This window comes from Talpa occidentalis, unplaced genomic scaffold (genome assembly GCF_014898055.3).
Source record: "Talpa occidentalis isolate TD23 unplaced genomic scaffold, MPIMG_talOcc4v2.1 talOcc4.3, whole genome shotgun sequence".
In the NCBI taxonomy this organism is placed as follows: domain Eukaryota; kingdom Metazoa; phylum Chordata; class Mammalia; order Eulipotyphla; family Talpidae; genus Talpa; species Talpa occidentalis.
Genome location: NW_023603184.1, coordinates 149,628,920 through 149,646,337, shown reverse-complemented (window position 1 = coordinate 149,646,337; position 17,418 = coordinate 149,628,920). Strand labels below are relative to the sequence as shown.

The 17,418-nt window shown below is 60.9% G+C and overlaps 1 protein-coding gene across 3 annotated transcripts in view; it reads right to left on the bottom strand.

The window, feature by feature from the left end:
* Window positions 1–3,035: 3,035 nt before the first annotated feature.
* AGAP1 (ArfGAP with GTPase domain, ankyrin repeat and PH domain 1) overlaps window positions 3,036–17,418 on the bottom strand; it is a 357,631-nt gene continuing 343,248 nt past the window's right edge. The window contains exons 17-18 of one of the 3 annotated variants that reach the window (XM_037522170.2): window positions 4,965–5,220; window positions 3,036–3,333 (exon numbers count right to left, since the gene is read on the bottom strand). In XM_037522170.2, coding sequence (XP_037378067.2) covers window positions 3,133–3,333; window positions 4,965–5,220 — 457 coding nt within the window. In that variant the 3' untranslated portion in view covers window positions 3,036–3,132. The remainder of the gene's footprint in view (window positions 3,334–4,964; window positions 5,221–17,418) is intronic. The other 2 variants (XM_054700176.1, XM_054700177.1) reach the window with 2 other exon arrangements.

Genomic DNA, 17,418 nt, shown 5'->3' with positions numbered 1-17,418 from the left:
GCCTGGGCTGGTTTCCCCTCAGGACCGTGTTTGCCCCTGACGGGCTTGGGGACAGACCTCCATGGACGCAGGGAATGACCCTGACGTGCACGGGGGGTCACACAACTGGGCTGGCCAGAGCCTTGACTGCCTGACACAGGCTGGGTCCAAGCAGAACCCATTGGGCTGGACCAACCCTTGGGGTGGGGGACCACTGCCCAGCCCTGGAGCTTCCTGAAAGGCCCCTGCCTGGCACAGCCCGCAGAGAAGGCATTGATGGATGCGCTTGGGAGTAGCGGGTGAAGCTGCTCTTCTGCAACCAACAGCCGGCGGCCGGCCAGCCCCTGCGTTCACCTGCCTTTCTGGGGCAGTCCAGCACGCACAGACCGGGAGGTAGAAGCTGCACCTGTTTCTAAGACTCACAATCGTGCCCCTGCGCACCCTCCTGGGACCGATGCAGGGCCCTGGCACCTGGGGGGCCCCTCCTGTACTGTCAGGACCGTGGGAGGAATCCACCAGGTCTGTGCTACATCACGATGACCCTTGGGGTGACTGTCCTGGACGGTCCCCCACTCACGTGCCTCCCCGGCGGGCACTTCCTCATTCCAGGGCAATTTTAAATCACAATGGAGCAGGCCATGTAAATTCTGCAGTGGCGGCTTCTCCTGCAACTGGCTTGGGAACAGGCAACGAAGACCCTTTCCCGCCCGGTCGTTCTAACGGCCCTTGGTTCTCGCATCTCTGGCAGCAAAGAAAGGACTCCTGGCTTGACACTGAAGCATGAATGGATGAGCCACCAGTCGCCTTTATTTTTACAGAAAACCCTTGGCACCTACAACTGTCTTTCATCCGTTGCCTAAACCCAGGCCTGGATGGCGAGCTAGGAGGAGCAGGGGAGGGGCCCTGTCCTAAGGAGGAATGAGAGAAGTCCTCAAGACCTGGGGGGTGGGGGGAGCCGTCTAGCATTCAGGTCGTGAAAGGCTAAGTGGAAAAAGAGTCATCTGGGAAAATATTATATTATAAACACATATAATAATATGTACACGCTCATATACATCCCAAAGAGAAGTCTCACAAGGAATTCCGTTTCCCTCCGAGGAAGGCCTCCCTCTGATAAAGCATTCCTAGAGTGGGGGTTCACTACAATGACATCAATTTTATTTATACTCTACCTGTGTTTACTACGCAAGTCTACGCTAACGGCGGTGCGGAGGTGATGTCTGCCGCGCCAGGGCGCGAGCTGCGAGCTCTGCACAAACAGGCGACGACATTTGTTGGTCTATTCACATTTAAAGTAACTACACGGCGGTGAAGCACGGAATTAGAGCTGGGGGTGCCGAGGGCTGCCGTCCAGGCGCCCACACCGGCCACTCCGCACCTGCCGATCCTGGGGGCAGCCTGGTCCGCTGAGCTCAAGATAGATCAGAAACGGCCAGGAAACGTGGACCCACATACACATCCCGTGAGAGCCGTTTCCTTCCTCTCCTTTTTAAGTGAAAGCCGAGGAAACACTCCTACAAAATAGAAGGTTGACCTGAGCCAGCGAGAGGCAGGAGCTCCCGGGAGGCGGGTGGGAGAGAAGGGCCCCGCCGCACCAGGCTCCTCTTCAGGCGTGACAGCCTCTGCCCGTGGCCCTGCCAGGCGGCTCTGGCCTGCTCTTTCCTGGCCCTAAGCTCTCTTGGGTTGGTGGCGACCAGGGTGCAGGAGGCTGGGTGTGAAGTAGGCCCAGGACGGCAGATCAGGGCGGGTCTGACCGCCAGGAAAAATCGAGGGACTCGCTGGCAGGAGCCGGTCTGAGCCAGAGAACCCCAGGACCCGCCACGCTCTGCCTCCGCAAAGCCCCGGGTCTGGGGTCTGGTCCCTGGGAGACCCCGCCCCGCCCCTCCGCGGCCCTGCCTGTGCACACGGCAGCCCAGGGCGGCTCTGATCAGGAGGAGCCACGTGCCCCTCCCCCCTCTGTGCTGCTCCAGTGTCTTTTTTCCTGACTTGATTTTAATAAGCAAATTGTCCCACCATCTTGTTCTGATCCGCTCCTTTTATAAGCTGTATATCACATTAATGGAAGTGTTTACTGCGGGGGATATTTGCCATGTACAATGATCTGTAACCTCTTATCTCAACTAGTTGCACATTATTAGTTCACATCCAGTTCAATTTATAAATTAACAGAGGTGCCATTTGTCTGTACAAAAATCAATGCATATTTATGAACTTCTTTTATTCAAATAGATTTTCACACATCTTATCTAGAGACATAGCAGAGGCCTGCGTGACCCGGGCCACGTGGCCCCGGAGTGACTGAGACCCAAGGCGCCCACGCCGGCCAAAGGAAATAAATCTCTCCTGCATTCAGGAAAAAAATCGCCTTTTGTGCCTTTACTTTGTTTACGAAACGTACTCAAATCAAAACGTTGTTGCTAGCAGAATTCCTGATTTCCTTTTGAATTTCTGATTTACTCTTATTTATTTTTTCCATTTTGTTTTTGCACCAAGGAGACTGCAGTCCAATAATACTTAGGAGCTGATTTCCTCTCTTTGGGCTGAAAAATTAAACAGATACTAAATTATGACAGTGAATTTAGAAAGGAGGCTCCAAGGGCTGGAAAGAACATGTCTGGGATAATCTGACGCTTCTGAGCGCTTTGCAATCACCGGAGCGTGCCGCTGACTACCTCCTCGGCTAATATGCTTTCTTCTCGGTGATGACTAATCATGTTCTATTAAACAGCGGTAAAGCTGGAAGAACTCAACTATACAAGTGTAATGAAGCCGGTATTCTCCCTGGACAGATTAGCCACAACTGATTTGACACACACCATCATCGGGGCTTCAGACCTGACAAACTCTGCTTGCTTCTGATTTATGCCGTCAAGCTCCCCGGAGAAGAGATGAGATCCAAGCGTTCTGTTCGGCAGAGGTGAAATGTCCTGATGTGCTGGGCTGCCGGCTCGGGCGCGCCCCTTCTCCTCACCCCGCGCCTCCCGCCTGGCCCCGGCGCCTCGCGTCCCGGGGCGGCCTGGCCCCGCGTGCTGGTCCCGAGCCCGCCGCCGGCGCCAGAGCTTCTGGAAGGAGCTGCTCCGCGGCCTCCCGGCCCCTCCTGCCCTGGCGGGTCGGGTCTGAGATGCGCAGGGGGCGCGGGGGGCACGGCGGGCCTCAGATGACCGTGGGCACCCGGCCGCTGCCGTTCCGGCTGTTGTTCCTCCGGGGCAGGTTGGGGGTGGCCATGAGCACGAAGCGCTCGTCGGGGCAGCCGTACTGCAGCAGCACGTCGATGCACTCCTGGCTGGATGCCTGGCGCGCGTAGGCCAGCGCCGTGTTCCCGTGCGCGTCGCGGGCCATCACGTCCACCCCGTACTGCGGAGGCAACCGAGCGCGTGAGCACGGGGCCAGGGGACCAGGGGCGCCCCCACCCCAGCACATGGATGGGTCGCACGGACGGGGTGGGTGAGGGGCCGCCCGGTGTTGGTGACATGGGGCTTTGGGCCACCTGCAGGCCCTCCTGGTGGGGGAGAAACTGACCAGGGGCAACTCTGGCCATGCCCATGTGGCTCGGCTGTCGGGGGGTTACCCAGAAAGGACCCCATCTCAGCCTGGATTCATTCTCCCGGCAGGAGGTCACAGGTCACACTAAGCACTGGGGTGGGGGGGGGGAGCCACCTGCGCCGGCCCCGAGGTGACCTTGCTGGCTGTGTCCTCAACCGCAGGCCTAACTGTGCAGCCACATACAAGTAGCAGCGACTGCAGTGACCGCCGGGGCAGCGCCAGGTTAAATGACAGGAACGTGTTTAAGCTTCTGGCCCTGAACTCCCCTCCTGCAGCGAGTCTCACCGGCTGGACCTGCGCTGGCAACGCCACGCTGGGCGAGCGGATGGGGGGGGGCGGGTCTGCTTTCAGGGGCCCAAGGTGTCCCCAAAGGTGCAGGGTCAAGTCCAAGGCCCAGTATTTTAGAGGGTGCTCAGAGACAGGGACTTTAAAGAGGTTGTTCAGGGTAACCGAGGGCGCATGGGTGGGGCCCTCAGCCACGAGGACTGGCGTCCCTGTGGGGAGAGCAGAGAGGCCAGAGCAAAGGCCCACAGGGCCGCAGGGGTCCGCCCCCAACTGCGAGCCCAGGGCAGAAGCCTGCCTCGCCTCCCTGGACCTCGGGGCTGCCTCCAGACTGTGCACAAAGGAATTTCAGCCGCTGGCGCCCCCTTGTCCATGGTGTTGTGTTAGGACCACCTGGGCTGACTAGTACCACTTGCTAAAGTGAAGCTGAAAATTGGGGGGTTTCAGTATCAGTGCGTCTGATGTCACCCCCCCCCCTCCACCGTCACACCCAGCGCTAAGGGCAGTGAACACAGAGGGACATCCTCCTCGGGACCCTCTGGGCCACCCCTCACATGGAGGGCCCCTGTGGCTGCGGACCCCACGGGTGTGCGGGCAGCCAGGGGAGGGTGTGCGGGCTCCCCAGGCGCAGCTCTGGTGGGCAGAGGCTCCCCCCAGCCCTTTCTCCCCATTCAAACCCCAGGGTGGGCGCTGGGAGAGCAAGGAAATGAGTCAGAGCAGCAGCGAAGCCAGGCCGCTCCGGCCCTGCCTGCCCTCAGAGGCGAGGGGTCGGCTCTTCTGTGTCATGTGGACGAAGAAACCAGCAGCCCGGTGATGGGGGAACCGGGCCAGCTGCCCAGGCTCCATGAACCTCCCTCCTCCCCGCTCCCCTGAAAGGACCACGGGAGTTTTTCCTGTAATTATTAAGAGGGGCGCCACCACCCGCCTCACACAAAAGCCAACAAACTTCTCCAGACGCCCCAGCAAGTGCTGGCAAAGGCGGCTTTGGCTCCCGCACAGCACAGCGTGTGCAGGCACAGGTCTCCTCGCATCGGGGGCGTCTGCACACGGGAGCCTGGAAGGCACCCCTCTCGCTGCTCCTATGGCTCCCCTGTACGGCATGGGCAGGCAGATGCCGAGGGGCAGTGTGGGCGCGCCCTCCCGCGGGCCGGGGCACCTACCCAGATCAGGAGCTGCGCCAGGACCACGTTGCCCTTGCGGCAGGCCAGGTGCAGCGCCGTGCGGCCGTCGTCCTCGCCGCAGGTCTCGTTCACCTCGTCTCGGGAGCCGTGCGCCAGCAGCAGGACGACGGTGCGCAGGTCCTCCTCCGCCGTGGCCCGCAGCAGGTGCTGCCCCAGGGACAGCTCCGTGCACGGCAGGGGCGCCAGGAAGAGCTTTTGCTCGTACTTGGCCCGGATCCACCGCTCCTTCTCTTCCCTGCAAGAGCCACGGGACAGGTTGGGTCACCGTCGGGCAGGATGCCCCCCTCGTGAGTGTGGGGGCGGGTGGGGAGAGCGGAGGAGCACAGTGTCTTTGTTAGCACAGGGAGCCCCTGGGAAAGGTTGAGAAAACCCCAACCCACAGCACCAGCCACCTGGGAGCCTGCAAATATGATTCTCTGAGGCCCCCCGGTCAGCACCTCTGGGGGTGCTTTGCGAGCGCTGCAGGGGACGCCGATGTGCAGGTGGGAGAGCAGTGGACGGGCCCTGGGGACACGGCACCACACAGGGCACAGGCAGGCCATGCGAAGGGTGGGGGCACCCCGCTGGGCTCAGGGGCCCGGAGCCCGTGACCCAGGGCGCTGGCTCTTCATCCTGCCCCGAGAGGGGTGAGGACTCTCCGGGGTCTCCAGACCCTTCCGGCGGGTGAAAACATTGCTCTGGACCCACGGACGAGAGGGCAGCGGCTGGGCCGGTTCTGGGGAGGCGGAGGCTGCTCTCAGCCCCGCGCGCAAGGCCGCACCTCTCCGGGCCCGAGGGCTAAGGGGAGGGCGCCGGGGGCTCCTCTGGCTCTGTGAAGAGAGGCTGAGTCTGCTGAAGGGCAGCGCCGCCGGGGCCATGAGACGGGGGCCCGAGGAGGAAGCTGGGGAGTGAGGGGCCCCCACGAGGGCGGCCGGGACCCCTTCTGCGCGGGCAGCACCTACTGCCAGCGTGTCCCGAGCTGGTGGGCAGCGCCGGGTTTGAGGGGACAGGGACAGCCCCTCCAGCCTCCGGGAGGGCGTCCAGGAGGGAGACGGGGCAGGACAGGAGGAGGCAAGGCTGGAAGGGGCCACAGGGGCGGACAGCGGGTCTGGGCGCTGGTTCCCCAGGGGCCACGGGAGACACGGCAAGGCCAGCAATCCTCAAGCGCCGCAGCCTCGCCGGGGCGAGAGGGCAAGAGGCTGCAGAAGAGAGAGGTTCGAGTTCACAGCCGCTCTTGAATGGGGGAGTCGGGGCAGGGCTGGGAGGGGGGCGCGCAGACAGGTGCTTCTCGGGGGGGTGATGGGGGGAAAGTGGGTGATGGAAGTGGGTGACTACCCAGGCCCCGCAGAGACCCCCCGTGCACAATCCCCCGCTCCCAAACCCCGGACTGCTCTCCAGGGGAGTGCCCAGGTGCAGGGCTGCAAACTACAGGGAGATCACTCGGGGTCCCCGCCGCCCTCGAGAAAGAAAACTCATTACCCGTGACATTTTTCCTTCCGAAGTACAGAAAAAAGGCCTTGTTTACACCTTTTACCCGTGTTTACATTGCTCCTTGTGATCTAGTGTCGGGTTCGCCCTAATCTGTTTTTAAATACTTAGGCAAACAAATTCTTCCAGGAGTAAATCTGGATTAGTTTTGCTTCACTTCCTGGTACATGCGAGTGACCCCCGAGTGACCCCTGACCCCTTCCATTCAGAGATTTCCAGGACAAACACTGGCCGCAGCTGAGCACCCCACGGGGCCCGCAACCGCCCCCCGCACCGAGGCTCCGGCCCCGCACCCTGCCCGGGGGCGCAGACAGGCACAAAGGCCAGGTGAGGCGCCCGCGCGGGGCCTACGCTGACGCGTCTCGCGGATCCCGGGGAGACCGGGCACCCCTGAATGAAATGAAAAGGGACAATGGTGGAGGCGAACTCCAGGCTTTCCAGTTCCAATTTGCTAACTCTCATTTTTGGGGAGACATTAAAATCAGAACTGTTTTGTTCTGCTCCGGTTGACGTCAGCACTCACTGCCAGCTCATCCAGACCGAACGCAGAACTAGAGCCCTCGCTGCAGTTACTCCATTTTCCTTTTAATGTTCCCCAGCCCCAGTCGCAGAGCGCGGACCAGCCAGAGCTCTGAGTGCTCCGGGGGGTCGGCCCATAAACAAGCTCCCCAAACCCACCGGAACCCACGCACCTCCGAATGATCGTGGGGTTTAAATGTTCTTTTCCTTTAAAAATCGGCCTCGTTTCTGATACGAGGCTCGGCGGGTCCAGGTTTCGTGGGCTGAGCACGCCCGGCCGGGGGCCCAGAGGAGAGGAAGGCCCCAGGCAGGGACGTGACACTGAGCACTGGGCCTGGGCTGGGCCCTCAGCTGGGGCCTGGCCTGGGTTGGTTCCGCCTGCGACCCCGCAGCAGGGACTGTCATCGACAAGGCTTCAGAGCCTTGGCCTCAAATACAGAAAACAGGCCGCATTCGGGGAACTGCCCTCCCGGGTTCGGGGCAAGGTGGGCAGTGGCCTGGCCTGGGGGGTCTGCCCACATGGCCCTGGCCCTGCGAGGGCGCACCGGAGCCGGTCGTGGCCTGCCTGTTACTCTGATAGCAGTGTGGATTGTCACCCAAATGCCCTGTGCGCTTGGAAAACAAGCTCCTAAGGCCAGCTTCTGGGTCCCGTGGGACCCCAAGGGTTCAGGGTTTTTCAGACACCAGGAGGTGACCAGAAAGCTAAGGGGGGCTCCGGGCTTAGGGGAATCCAGGCTTCGAGGTCCCATGAAGCAGCTGAAATGCTCTCCGCTCCCAGCAAGGGCGCCGGGGGTTCCTGGTGCTAACGCAGCAAAGCATTCTGGCCAAGCACTGTTCCCAGAGCCCACCTCCCAGGGTCACTGCCCGCCCTGACCGACCTGTGCGCCTTCTCCAGAGACCAGAGGGAGGGAAGAGTCTCCTTAGCAACGCTGAGCTGAGTGCGACTGGGGGTGCGCCAGCTTTGCTCTTCCTGCTGCTGTTGCAGACTCTTGCGGGCATCATGCCTCGGGCCCTCCTATCCATCTGTGAGATGGGCACAGTGATGCCCACAGCAGTGGGAGGCTTGGGGATTTGGAGGGTGTGCCGGCCCTGGGGTCCGTCTGCGGGGATGGTGTGTGTGACAAGGGTGCGGGCGGCGCGGCTGCGGGTCCTAATCCCAACTGCCTGTGGTCATGCGTGCCAGCAGCTGATGCACTGGCCGGGGGGCGGGGGGGGGGCGGGGAGTGGAGGTGGCCCTTGGCCAGGGGCCCTGCCAAGCCCATCAGCAGTGTGTGAACCCCCTGCCTCCCAAGGGAGACACACTGGTGGGGGGGGCATGTTCTGCTGGTTGAAATGACCCCACAGCTGTCTGGGTCTCTGGGGTCAAGTCTGGTCCCCCCAATCCCCCCAATCCATATGTTTAAGTCCTAACCCCAAGGCAGCTGCATCTGCAGGTAGAGTCTTTAGGAGATGATAAACTGCAGTGAGGTCGTAAGGGCCTCAATTCCACGGCACGGGTGGCCTTGGAGGATGGCAGCGATGCCAGGACACAGCCAGCAGGTGCACCTGCAAGCCAGGGAGAGGTCTGGCCGGAGACCAGCCCTGGCACCGTGAGCCTGGCCTTCCAAGGCCTCCAGAGCAGCGAGGACTGCCAGGTGGCCCGTGCGCGGTGTTCTGGAAGGGCAGCCAGAGCTGATCGGGACCCAGGACAGCCACGTGCTCCCTCCTCTCATCTGGCATCCAGTTAACACGTGCAGAAGGACACCCTGACGACCCCCCCAAGCACCTCCAGTCCAGGTGTTACTCTGATGCCCCATTCCGCTTCGGGGTCCCTGGTTCGTGCTGGCCGGGCCTTGCTTCTCCCCACGGAGGCCAGTTCAAGAGCAGTGTGGCGGCCGTAGATCACCTCACCTCATTCCAGTCCCCCGGGGCCTGCTGCTCACAGCCTCCGTTAGCTAATGAGCTAAAAAATGAATTATTGGCCCGGCCGGCCGTCGGCAGAGGGGAGGAGGCCCGGCGCCTCATTTGAGCTGGTGCTGACACACCTTTAAATAAATCAACCGCAAGGGAGTGAGGGAAAGGAGAGGACGGCCCTGCCCGGAAGACACCGACCCGGTCCCGGCAATGATCAGGCCCGAGTGAGGATGCAGGAGCCAAAGTTGTCTTCTCTTTCCACCCAAAGTGAACCCCCTTTTGTAAGCCCCACCTCCTGCTGGACCTGTCTGGGACACGGCCTGGGTGAGCGCCCCCGGTCAGTGGGGTGAGCCAGGACCTGGGGGCCGGAAGGTGGGCGGGATTCAGGTGGGGGGGTCTGCCGGGCACTCTGGCCCCGGAGCCCGACGGCGAGGCTTTGCCTCACTTGACCTTGAAGAACGTGGACACGGCCCAGGCCTGCCCCTCCCCCAGGGATGATCCCTGGTCACGTCCCAGCTGAGGCCCACAGATTTAGAGCCTGCCGCAGTCGGCTGCCGGCACCGGGGCCTGCAGGCCTGGCTGGGGAGGGCGGGCTGCCCGGCCCCGAAGCCCCTCGGAGGCGAGGCCGAGGATGATGACGCAGCCCCAGGGCGGCCTGGGCACGAGCCCGGTCACACGGGGCTCTTAAAGGGGCTCCCGAGAGCTTTGCGTGTTTGCACGGAGGAGCTGCATATCGAGTGCTGAGCTGAGGACCTATTTTGGGAAAGAACCACAGAGAGAGAAGGCTTTGGGGAGAGATGTCAGAGATGAAGACGAGGGCGGGGAGGGACTCTGGGCTCGACAGCCACGGCTGGAGGGCAGGACCCGGGATCCTGCGCCAACCAGGCAGGGCAGAAGCACAGCTGGGGGTTGGGGCCGTGGCTCCCGTTCCGCCCGGGCCTCACGTCGGGCCTGGGCTCTGGCTGCGGCCACCGCTGTCCTCTGGAGCAGGATGGGCGCGGGGCTCCCTCACCCCTCGGGCGGGCGGGGGCGGGAGGGCCTGGGGTGCACGCAGGCCTGGCGGGCGTGGGCACGGCGCTGTCCTGCTCAGGGGCAGCCGCAGACCCAGGGCCTCTCCTGGCAAGCACGGGCGCACAGGCCGCCCACGGCCCACTCCGAGGAGGCCAGGATGGAGCTGGGGGAAGAAAAGGAGGAGGGTCTGGGGCTGGGACCGAGACGAGCATTCGTGTGTGCGAAAGCCAGGCACGGGCAGGGGTGGGGAAGGGCAGCTTTATTCCAGTTTCTGTGGCAAAGACCCGGGACGGGACTGACCAACACCTGTGGGCACCCCCTGGCCTGCTTGTTTTGGGGTCCCGGGGGCCCGTGCTGGGGTGATGGCCACTGTGCCGGAGCTGGAGAACCACGGCAGCGCTCAGCCCCAGGCGTGCAGGCGCAGGTGAGAAGAGGAGACCCGGGCCTGAGGACTGCAGCCTCCAGTCTCTCAGACCAGCCTTCCCCGGAGCCCCCGCCCCACCCACGCCCAGCCCAACGTGCTTGTTTTAGGGGAACCCCTCCCCCAAATGTTCAAAAACCAAGAATGTTTTTGGGGTCCCGCCACTTATCACGTTGTTCCTTGCGTGAACATCTTTTTCTGCCCCTCTTGTGGGGTGGGAGAGGATTTTTTCCACGCTGATTTTAAAGCAGATTCTGTAGCAAAGTATCTGGGAGGGAAGACCATGCTCGGGGTGAGGAGACCCCCAGGGCTTGACACGGTGAGCGGAGAGGACAGGAAGGCTTGCGGAAAGAAAGGGCTGGCTAGCAGCAAGGAATTTCCAAAGTGTCTTTCTGCTGTAAGCAAAACAGGAACTGGGAGGGAGGCATGGAAGAGGGCACTGGAACAATATGATAGGAAAACAGAGGCCTTCCTCTCCCGGCAGGGAGGACCCGCGGCGCAGGCTGCGCGTGGAGCAGCTGGCCGCCCCCCGCACGCATACCTTCTGCCCCAGCCTCGTTGCTAGGGGGGCAGGCCGCGGCCAGAGGACGGCCAGCAAAGACCGATGGATATTTATTCCTTAATTACCAAAAGCTTTTAAGACACTGGCCACTGTAAATCCCGCCTGCGGAGAGCAGGAGGCAACGAACAGGGATTTATGCTCTTGGGGCAAAGACAAAATAAATATCCCGCCTGACTTGGGATCGATATTATGAGTGTTTTTGCCAACCTGCAGGGTGTTTTATGAGCTCAGGGGGACAGAACAGGATCATTATTAATTAAATAAAGTCAACTGTATTAGGCTTATTACTTCGGAGAGTCCCAGCAAAGGGTGCCAGGCCACGCAGCAGCGGCGGGGGCCTCGGACAGGTGTGGCAGCAGGCGGCCAGGAGGGCGGCACCTGTGGGCCTCTGGGCCCGCCCGAGGGTGTCCCTGAGTCAGAGCTCGGCCTCCCCCAGTCCCATGCCTTTGTCTGGGGTTCAGGTTGAGACCTGGGTCCCTGGTGGCTCTGCTGTTGCTAGCACTGGGGCCCTCCCAGCCCCTGTCTGTCCCCAACAGAGTGGAAGATACCCCTGACACAGTGTCAAGGCAGTTGCTGGGAAGTCTGCCTCGGGGACCCTATGCGGGCCTAGCGGAGCTGGCAGGCTGAGTGTGAGGACCAGAAATGACTGCAGACCCGATAGCTGGTGGCTGTGCTGAGCTGGGCCCTCTCAAAATCCTGCGTTCAGGAGGAGGGAGCCGCTGGGGTGCGGGGCAAGGCACCCACCTGCTCCTGGGCTGCGTGTCCCCAGGGGGCTGGGCACTCGAGGGCCTGCTGATTGAAGCTTAAGGCCACCGGCTCACCATGGGAGGCCGTGGTAAACAAGGGTGGGAGGTGCCCACCACCCTGGGGACCGGGAGGGCGTCACGTTCCTGGGCCAGGTGTCCCCCAGGGCTTCCTCTCTGCTGGCCTCTTAAGGGTCTGCCACGGCTGTTTTGTTCAATCACATCGCGCCCCAGACTGCCCCCCATTTTCACCTCCAGGGATCTCACAAACCCTCACACCATGCGCTGAAGCCACTCTCCTGGTCTGAGTCTGCAAGCCAGACCTTGCCGTGTCCTTCTGGCCACCCCCTGCATTGGTCAGCTGCGGGTGGCATCACAGACCCCTGGGAGTCACCTCCTGGCCAGCTGCCAGGACCCCACGGGCTTTCTCGGGTGCCATTCCTGGGCAGAGTGACAATCGCGGAGGTTTCTTCCCTGGGCCCTGGAATCACAGTGCAGCCCCAGAGCCCGCCCATCTCAAACCTGTGACTGGCCATGGGTGTGAGGGGAGGCGATCGATCAGGTGGACAGACCGGGGGCAGTCACGGGCTGGCCGGGAGATGGGGCGCCCAGGAGCAGGGGGCAGGTGGAGGGAGGCCGACTAGGGGCACCGAGAGTAAGTCAGAGGGAGTATTTTAAGACAATTACTTTTGAAAACACGTTCCGTATTAGAGAAAGACAAACACATAGATTGTTCTGGAGCAGCCGAGATATTATTTTCAAAGTCTCCAACTCCCAATTTCCTAACTCAACAAACATAGCTGGACACAAGGAAAAATCACCTTGACCCCCACCTTGGTCCCCGAGTTCCCGGCTGTCATCTCCACTCACAGACAGCGTTTGTTTACCTCGTCGGGATTTTAGTGCAGACACTTTTACTCTTGTCTGCGAAGCTAGTCTGACAGATCAAGTGTGTGACTGCACCTGCAAACCACGTGTGTTTCCACACGGTCATCCCGGCTGAGCCACGTGCCGGATGTTTCTGGGCCGCAGTGTTAGGAACAAAATGCCAACAACCATTTAAAAGCATACATCCCGATGCGTCTGTGCGGGGAGAGGCGGCCGGGCAGTCGGGCGAGGCGGGCGAGACTCCGAGTGTTGTGGGTGACGCGGGACGGCGGCGGGACCCGCCGCAGCGAGTCAAGGCCGCCATGACAGAGGCCGTGGGCTCGGCCCGGGGCACAGCGCATCGTGAACAGGAGGGAAGAGACGGCCCTTCCCCCTCAGCACACCGGGTAGCGCGTGCGAGCCCCGCAGCCTGTGCGGCGCCCTCTGAACACCAGGGAGCGGGGCTCCCGGCTGCAGGGACCAGCTAGTGGCCTTGGAGGGCCAGGCCTGACCTGGTGGCTTCTCAGCCCCGCAGGCTACCTGCCCCTGACGCGCGGAGAGAAGGGAGCGCAGGTGACTTAGGCCCTGGGCCTAACGTCAGAAAACGGACCACCCTGCAAATTCGAAATTCTAGCTTTATGAAAACCGCTCTGCACGCATCTCATTTTGGGGGACGCCTGGCCCCGGAAGGCGCTACTATCCTGGGCAGAGAGTGGGGAGCCCCTCCCACCCGTTGCTTACGGATACCACCCAGCGGGGGCCCCTTTGAAACTGCTAGGGAGCCTGGGGGTAGGACACACGGTCCTATATTGTTTAAAGACACTAGACTTCATTCCAGTGCAGCCTTAATGCAGGGAGTCTTTCAATTTTTTTTTTTTGGGGGGGGAGTGTTCCTCCGTGGGGGAGCAAGCAGAGCAGTGACAGAAAACAGACTTGAAAGGACAAGCCGTCCGGAGCCGTGTCTGCTTGGAGGCACGGGGGGGCCAGCCTGCAGCTCCCTTCTTCAGGACAGGACAGCGAAGAAGCCTGCTCTGAGACTCGACAGGGCTCGCGGGCAGCCTGGCTGACCGGGGTCCCCGGGGGAGGGGCAGCAACACTCAGCCCCAGCCAAGGCGCCCACCCAGGTGATGACAAGCGGAGGTTACCAGACCAGGCTCCTCTGAGGGACACGCAACGACTTAGACGTCAGACTCGGGCCTGAATCTGACACGCACGTGGCTGCCGCTCCTCTGAGTTTGGTTCGTGCTGTGATGAGCCGATCACAAGAGGGCTCAGCGCGAGTGGAACGAATCTCTAGAGCGGGGAGAGGATTATTATTTAAGCCAAAGCCAGACTTCGTCACTGGAGCCACCAAAGTCTAAGCAACGGGAACAGGGGGCAGGAGCTGGTGAGGCGTGGCCGGAGGGGAACCTGCCCAGAGCCACTGTCCCTGAGCAGCAGCGTCAAAGTCCTGTGTGTCCAGCTTCTCCCAGAAAGGGGACCCAGGGCATGGACAGGGTCCTCCTGAGCCCGAGGCCTGCGGCCACCCAGGGCCCAGCCCGCTCGCCAGGGTGCCTTGGCTTAAAGTGCTCCAGCCGCCATCCCGGGGCTCCTGGCGAGGCCTGGGCCGGGGCCTGCGTTTCCGCCCTGTGCCGGGCCTCACAGCTCCTCGAGCCCGTCCCGGACAGTCGGCCGAAGGAGAAGTTACCGCCAGTCCCCGGGAAGGGCAAACTAAGAGTCAAGCACTCGGTGTTCATAAAGCTCAGTTCTTGAACCTGCAGGGCGGGTCTTTTCCTGCCTTCCGGATGCCGAGAGAGCCTTTCACAGAGCGACAGTAAGTGGCCTGTGTTCAGTCCTGAACGTGACGGGGGTGAAAGCCTCCATCTATCCCAAACCTACTCTAAAGGCCGACTTCTCCGCGAAGCCCCAGCCGTCCCTGCTGTGTTGCACTTGGTGACCTTTATCCCAGCGCGCCCCTGCGTGCCCCCGCCTCGGGCCTCTCATTACGCTGATATTTGTAGAGTCCAGCAGTTTCTAGGGTACACTTGCCTCCCCTCCCCGAGGCACATCAGGCAGTACAGACTGGGGTAGTCCCACAGCTCCGCTGTGCACCCCCGGGGTCCCAGACTGGACCTTCCCCCCTCTAAACTAGTGGTCTGGGGATGCCCTGAACTGTCCTGTTCTTCAGAGCCCACCCCCGACGTGTCTTGGCATCGGTGGAGGCCCCTGCTATGTCTGTCCTCACATTCTTGATGCGAGCTAGGTTGTCTCCAACTCACTTTTTCCATGTTTTGGAAAGCAGCACTTTGCACCCACCTCCTTTTTGGGGTCTCTCCCTGGACCTACAGACTTTAAGTGATCAACGTTACCAGCGTGAGCCCCTCTGGGGCTTAAGCTGCTCAGGGTTTGGCCAGCAGGAGCCCGGGGAGCTGCTTCCTGGCCAGTGGGGTGCTCAGGGCCCACCCTGGATTTCCTCGGCCATCTCCCAAGGAGTCTTGATTCTTTCAATTAAAGCCACCACTTATTGGCTTTATTTTTTACATGCATTTTAAAATTTGAGGTAATTATTGATTCATGTGCAGGTCAGGGAAATAAGAGGGAAATTCCATATGCCCCTTGAAGTAGTTTCCCCAATGGGGGCCTCTTGAACTGATAGGGAGTGACATGACAGGGACCACGCACTCCCACGCCGACCACCCCACTGCCAGAGCCCCGCCCGGTGATACCACCGATCCCTGCCGCTCTCTACCTCTCACCCCCACAACCATGAATTGGTTCCTCATCTCTGAAGTTCTGGACACGGGTCCTGTGGCATGCAATCTTTGGGGTGGGGGTGGCCTTTTCTTGCTTAGCTAGATTCTCCAGTCACGGGACCTCAGGTGCTTTGACAGCAGTGTCCAGCTGCCTGACCTGCGGGCTGCCACCACCTGAGCAGACAGGGTGCTGTGTGAACCTAGGTTTCCCTTTCTCTGGGACGAAGCCCTAAGCACGCGGGAGCTGGGGGTGAGGGCGGTGGTCCACCTTGCGAGAAATTGCCAAACTGATCCCAGAACAGAAGCCATCAGTTTTGAAAAACAATGCTTGATACAACCACGAAGACGGAACGGTGAGCACCCTTCTGGTCGAGGGGAGTGTGACCTCATATTTAAGAACAGGGTGCACTGGGTCATGGGGTGGGACCGTGGGACTGCACCTCTGTCCCTCCAAAATGCCCACCAGGGAGGCTCAGATGACTTCAACTTCATTTTTGGAAGTGGACGGGACATAAATAACGAACGTGGATATGCAGGTGTGTCCGCGTGTGGACACAGGCGTGTGTGTACATGTATGCACACGTGTGTTCGTGTGAATGTGCCTGTGTTACAGGGTGCACGTGTGTGTATCGGTGTGTGCATGTGTGCATCCGTGTGGTGTGTGTGTGTATGTGTGGGGTCAGCAAATGTGGCTGAAAAGACGGCATCAAAGCATGGAAAAAGACGAAGTTTACAAATAAGGGCCAAGTTTACGGGTTGGGCGGCAAGAAAACGGAAGCCGCCAGCTCCGCCGGCTCCCGGGAGTGACGACAGGGACACAGCCAGCTGAGCGAGCTGGGCGACTGGAAACAGGTTGCCGGGAGGCCCTCCACAGCCGCTGTTCCGAGGTGTCTGCTTTCCTGCTCTGCTCCCGTCCCTTGCTGGCCTCTTCGGGCCACATTTGGAAATTATTTAAAAAGATAAAATGCCTCTAATCTGCTACCAATTACAAGAAACATGTGAATATTATTTTCTAATTTGTGACTCTTGAGTGTGTGTCTCAAACACCAGAGAGAAGTAATTGAAGTAATTATGTCTGCTCCTGAATATTCCTATTATGCTCTTGAAATGCGAGGGTGGGAGTCCTGTGGGTGTGATGTGCCCCAGGCTGGATGTCGGGAAGACATCAAAGCCCTGGTGGGGGAGCCGGGCAGCAGCCACAGGCCCAGAGCTCCCAGGCAGAGCCGCTGGAGCCTGGGGTGGGGCGCGGGGACTGGGGTGAGGAGAAGCCCCGGCTTCCACTTCCCCGCGACTCCACTCTCCCCAAACTCCCGGCCACGACACCCTCACCGTGGTGGAGCCACGGAGCGAGGCGGCCTGATTTATGACACGAGCAGAGCGGGCTTTTTTTAAACCTAGTTACAGCGCGACTTGAGTGACTAACTCCTGAAAATTGGTAATTTCTTGGTGGTTAACAGTGGAATGTCTACCAATGAGAGGCGAGGCGCGCTAATAGATTTATAGGGCGTTCTACGCCAATTAGGCCTCGCCAGCCATCCACAGGCAGGACGCCAAGCAGGGCGTCTCTCCACCGCGTACTCTTTACTGCCGACGTCCCTGCCATCCAAACCCCCCCAGCGCCCGCGAGGCGGCCTGTTAGTGCTGACTGCACAGGAATCCGTAATTGCTCCGAGGGCCTTTCTGGTGAGGCCAACTCCCTGTTCTTTCGTGCAAGGTCCTCTTTGTTCTCGGGGGGAAACAGGGGCTGAGAGGAGCAGGAAGGGCGCATGCGGGCCCTGGGCCTCCCCGAGATACCGGAGCTTGCGGCCTGCGGCCTCGAGCATTTATTTCATCAGGACCATAGCCTCATCGGCGCACGCGGCGGCCTCTGCCCTCTCATCTCCCTCACAGACACTCAGGTCCCTACGTTGGATGGAGGTGGTTTCCAGGCAACCAGAGGGCCGAGCTCACCCAGGTCAACCACCCTTCTCTGGACCGGCGCGGAAAGACACAGATCTGCCCAGGGAGACCGGATGTTAGCTCTTTGTAAAGCAATCGACGGGGCTGACTTGGATTCCCTGTGTTTTCTTTGGGGAGGGAAATACCCTAAATGCACGCCCCGTGGGGAGAAATCCCTCTGGGCATGTGCCAGGCGCAGGTGGGCACTGGGCCGGTGAGGGGGCTTGCACCCCCCTGACGTGCCCACGGGGGTGTCTACCCCGTCTCTTCCCACCCCAAG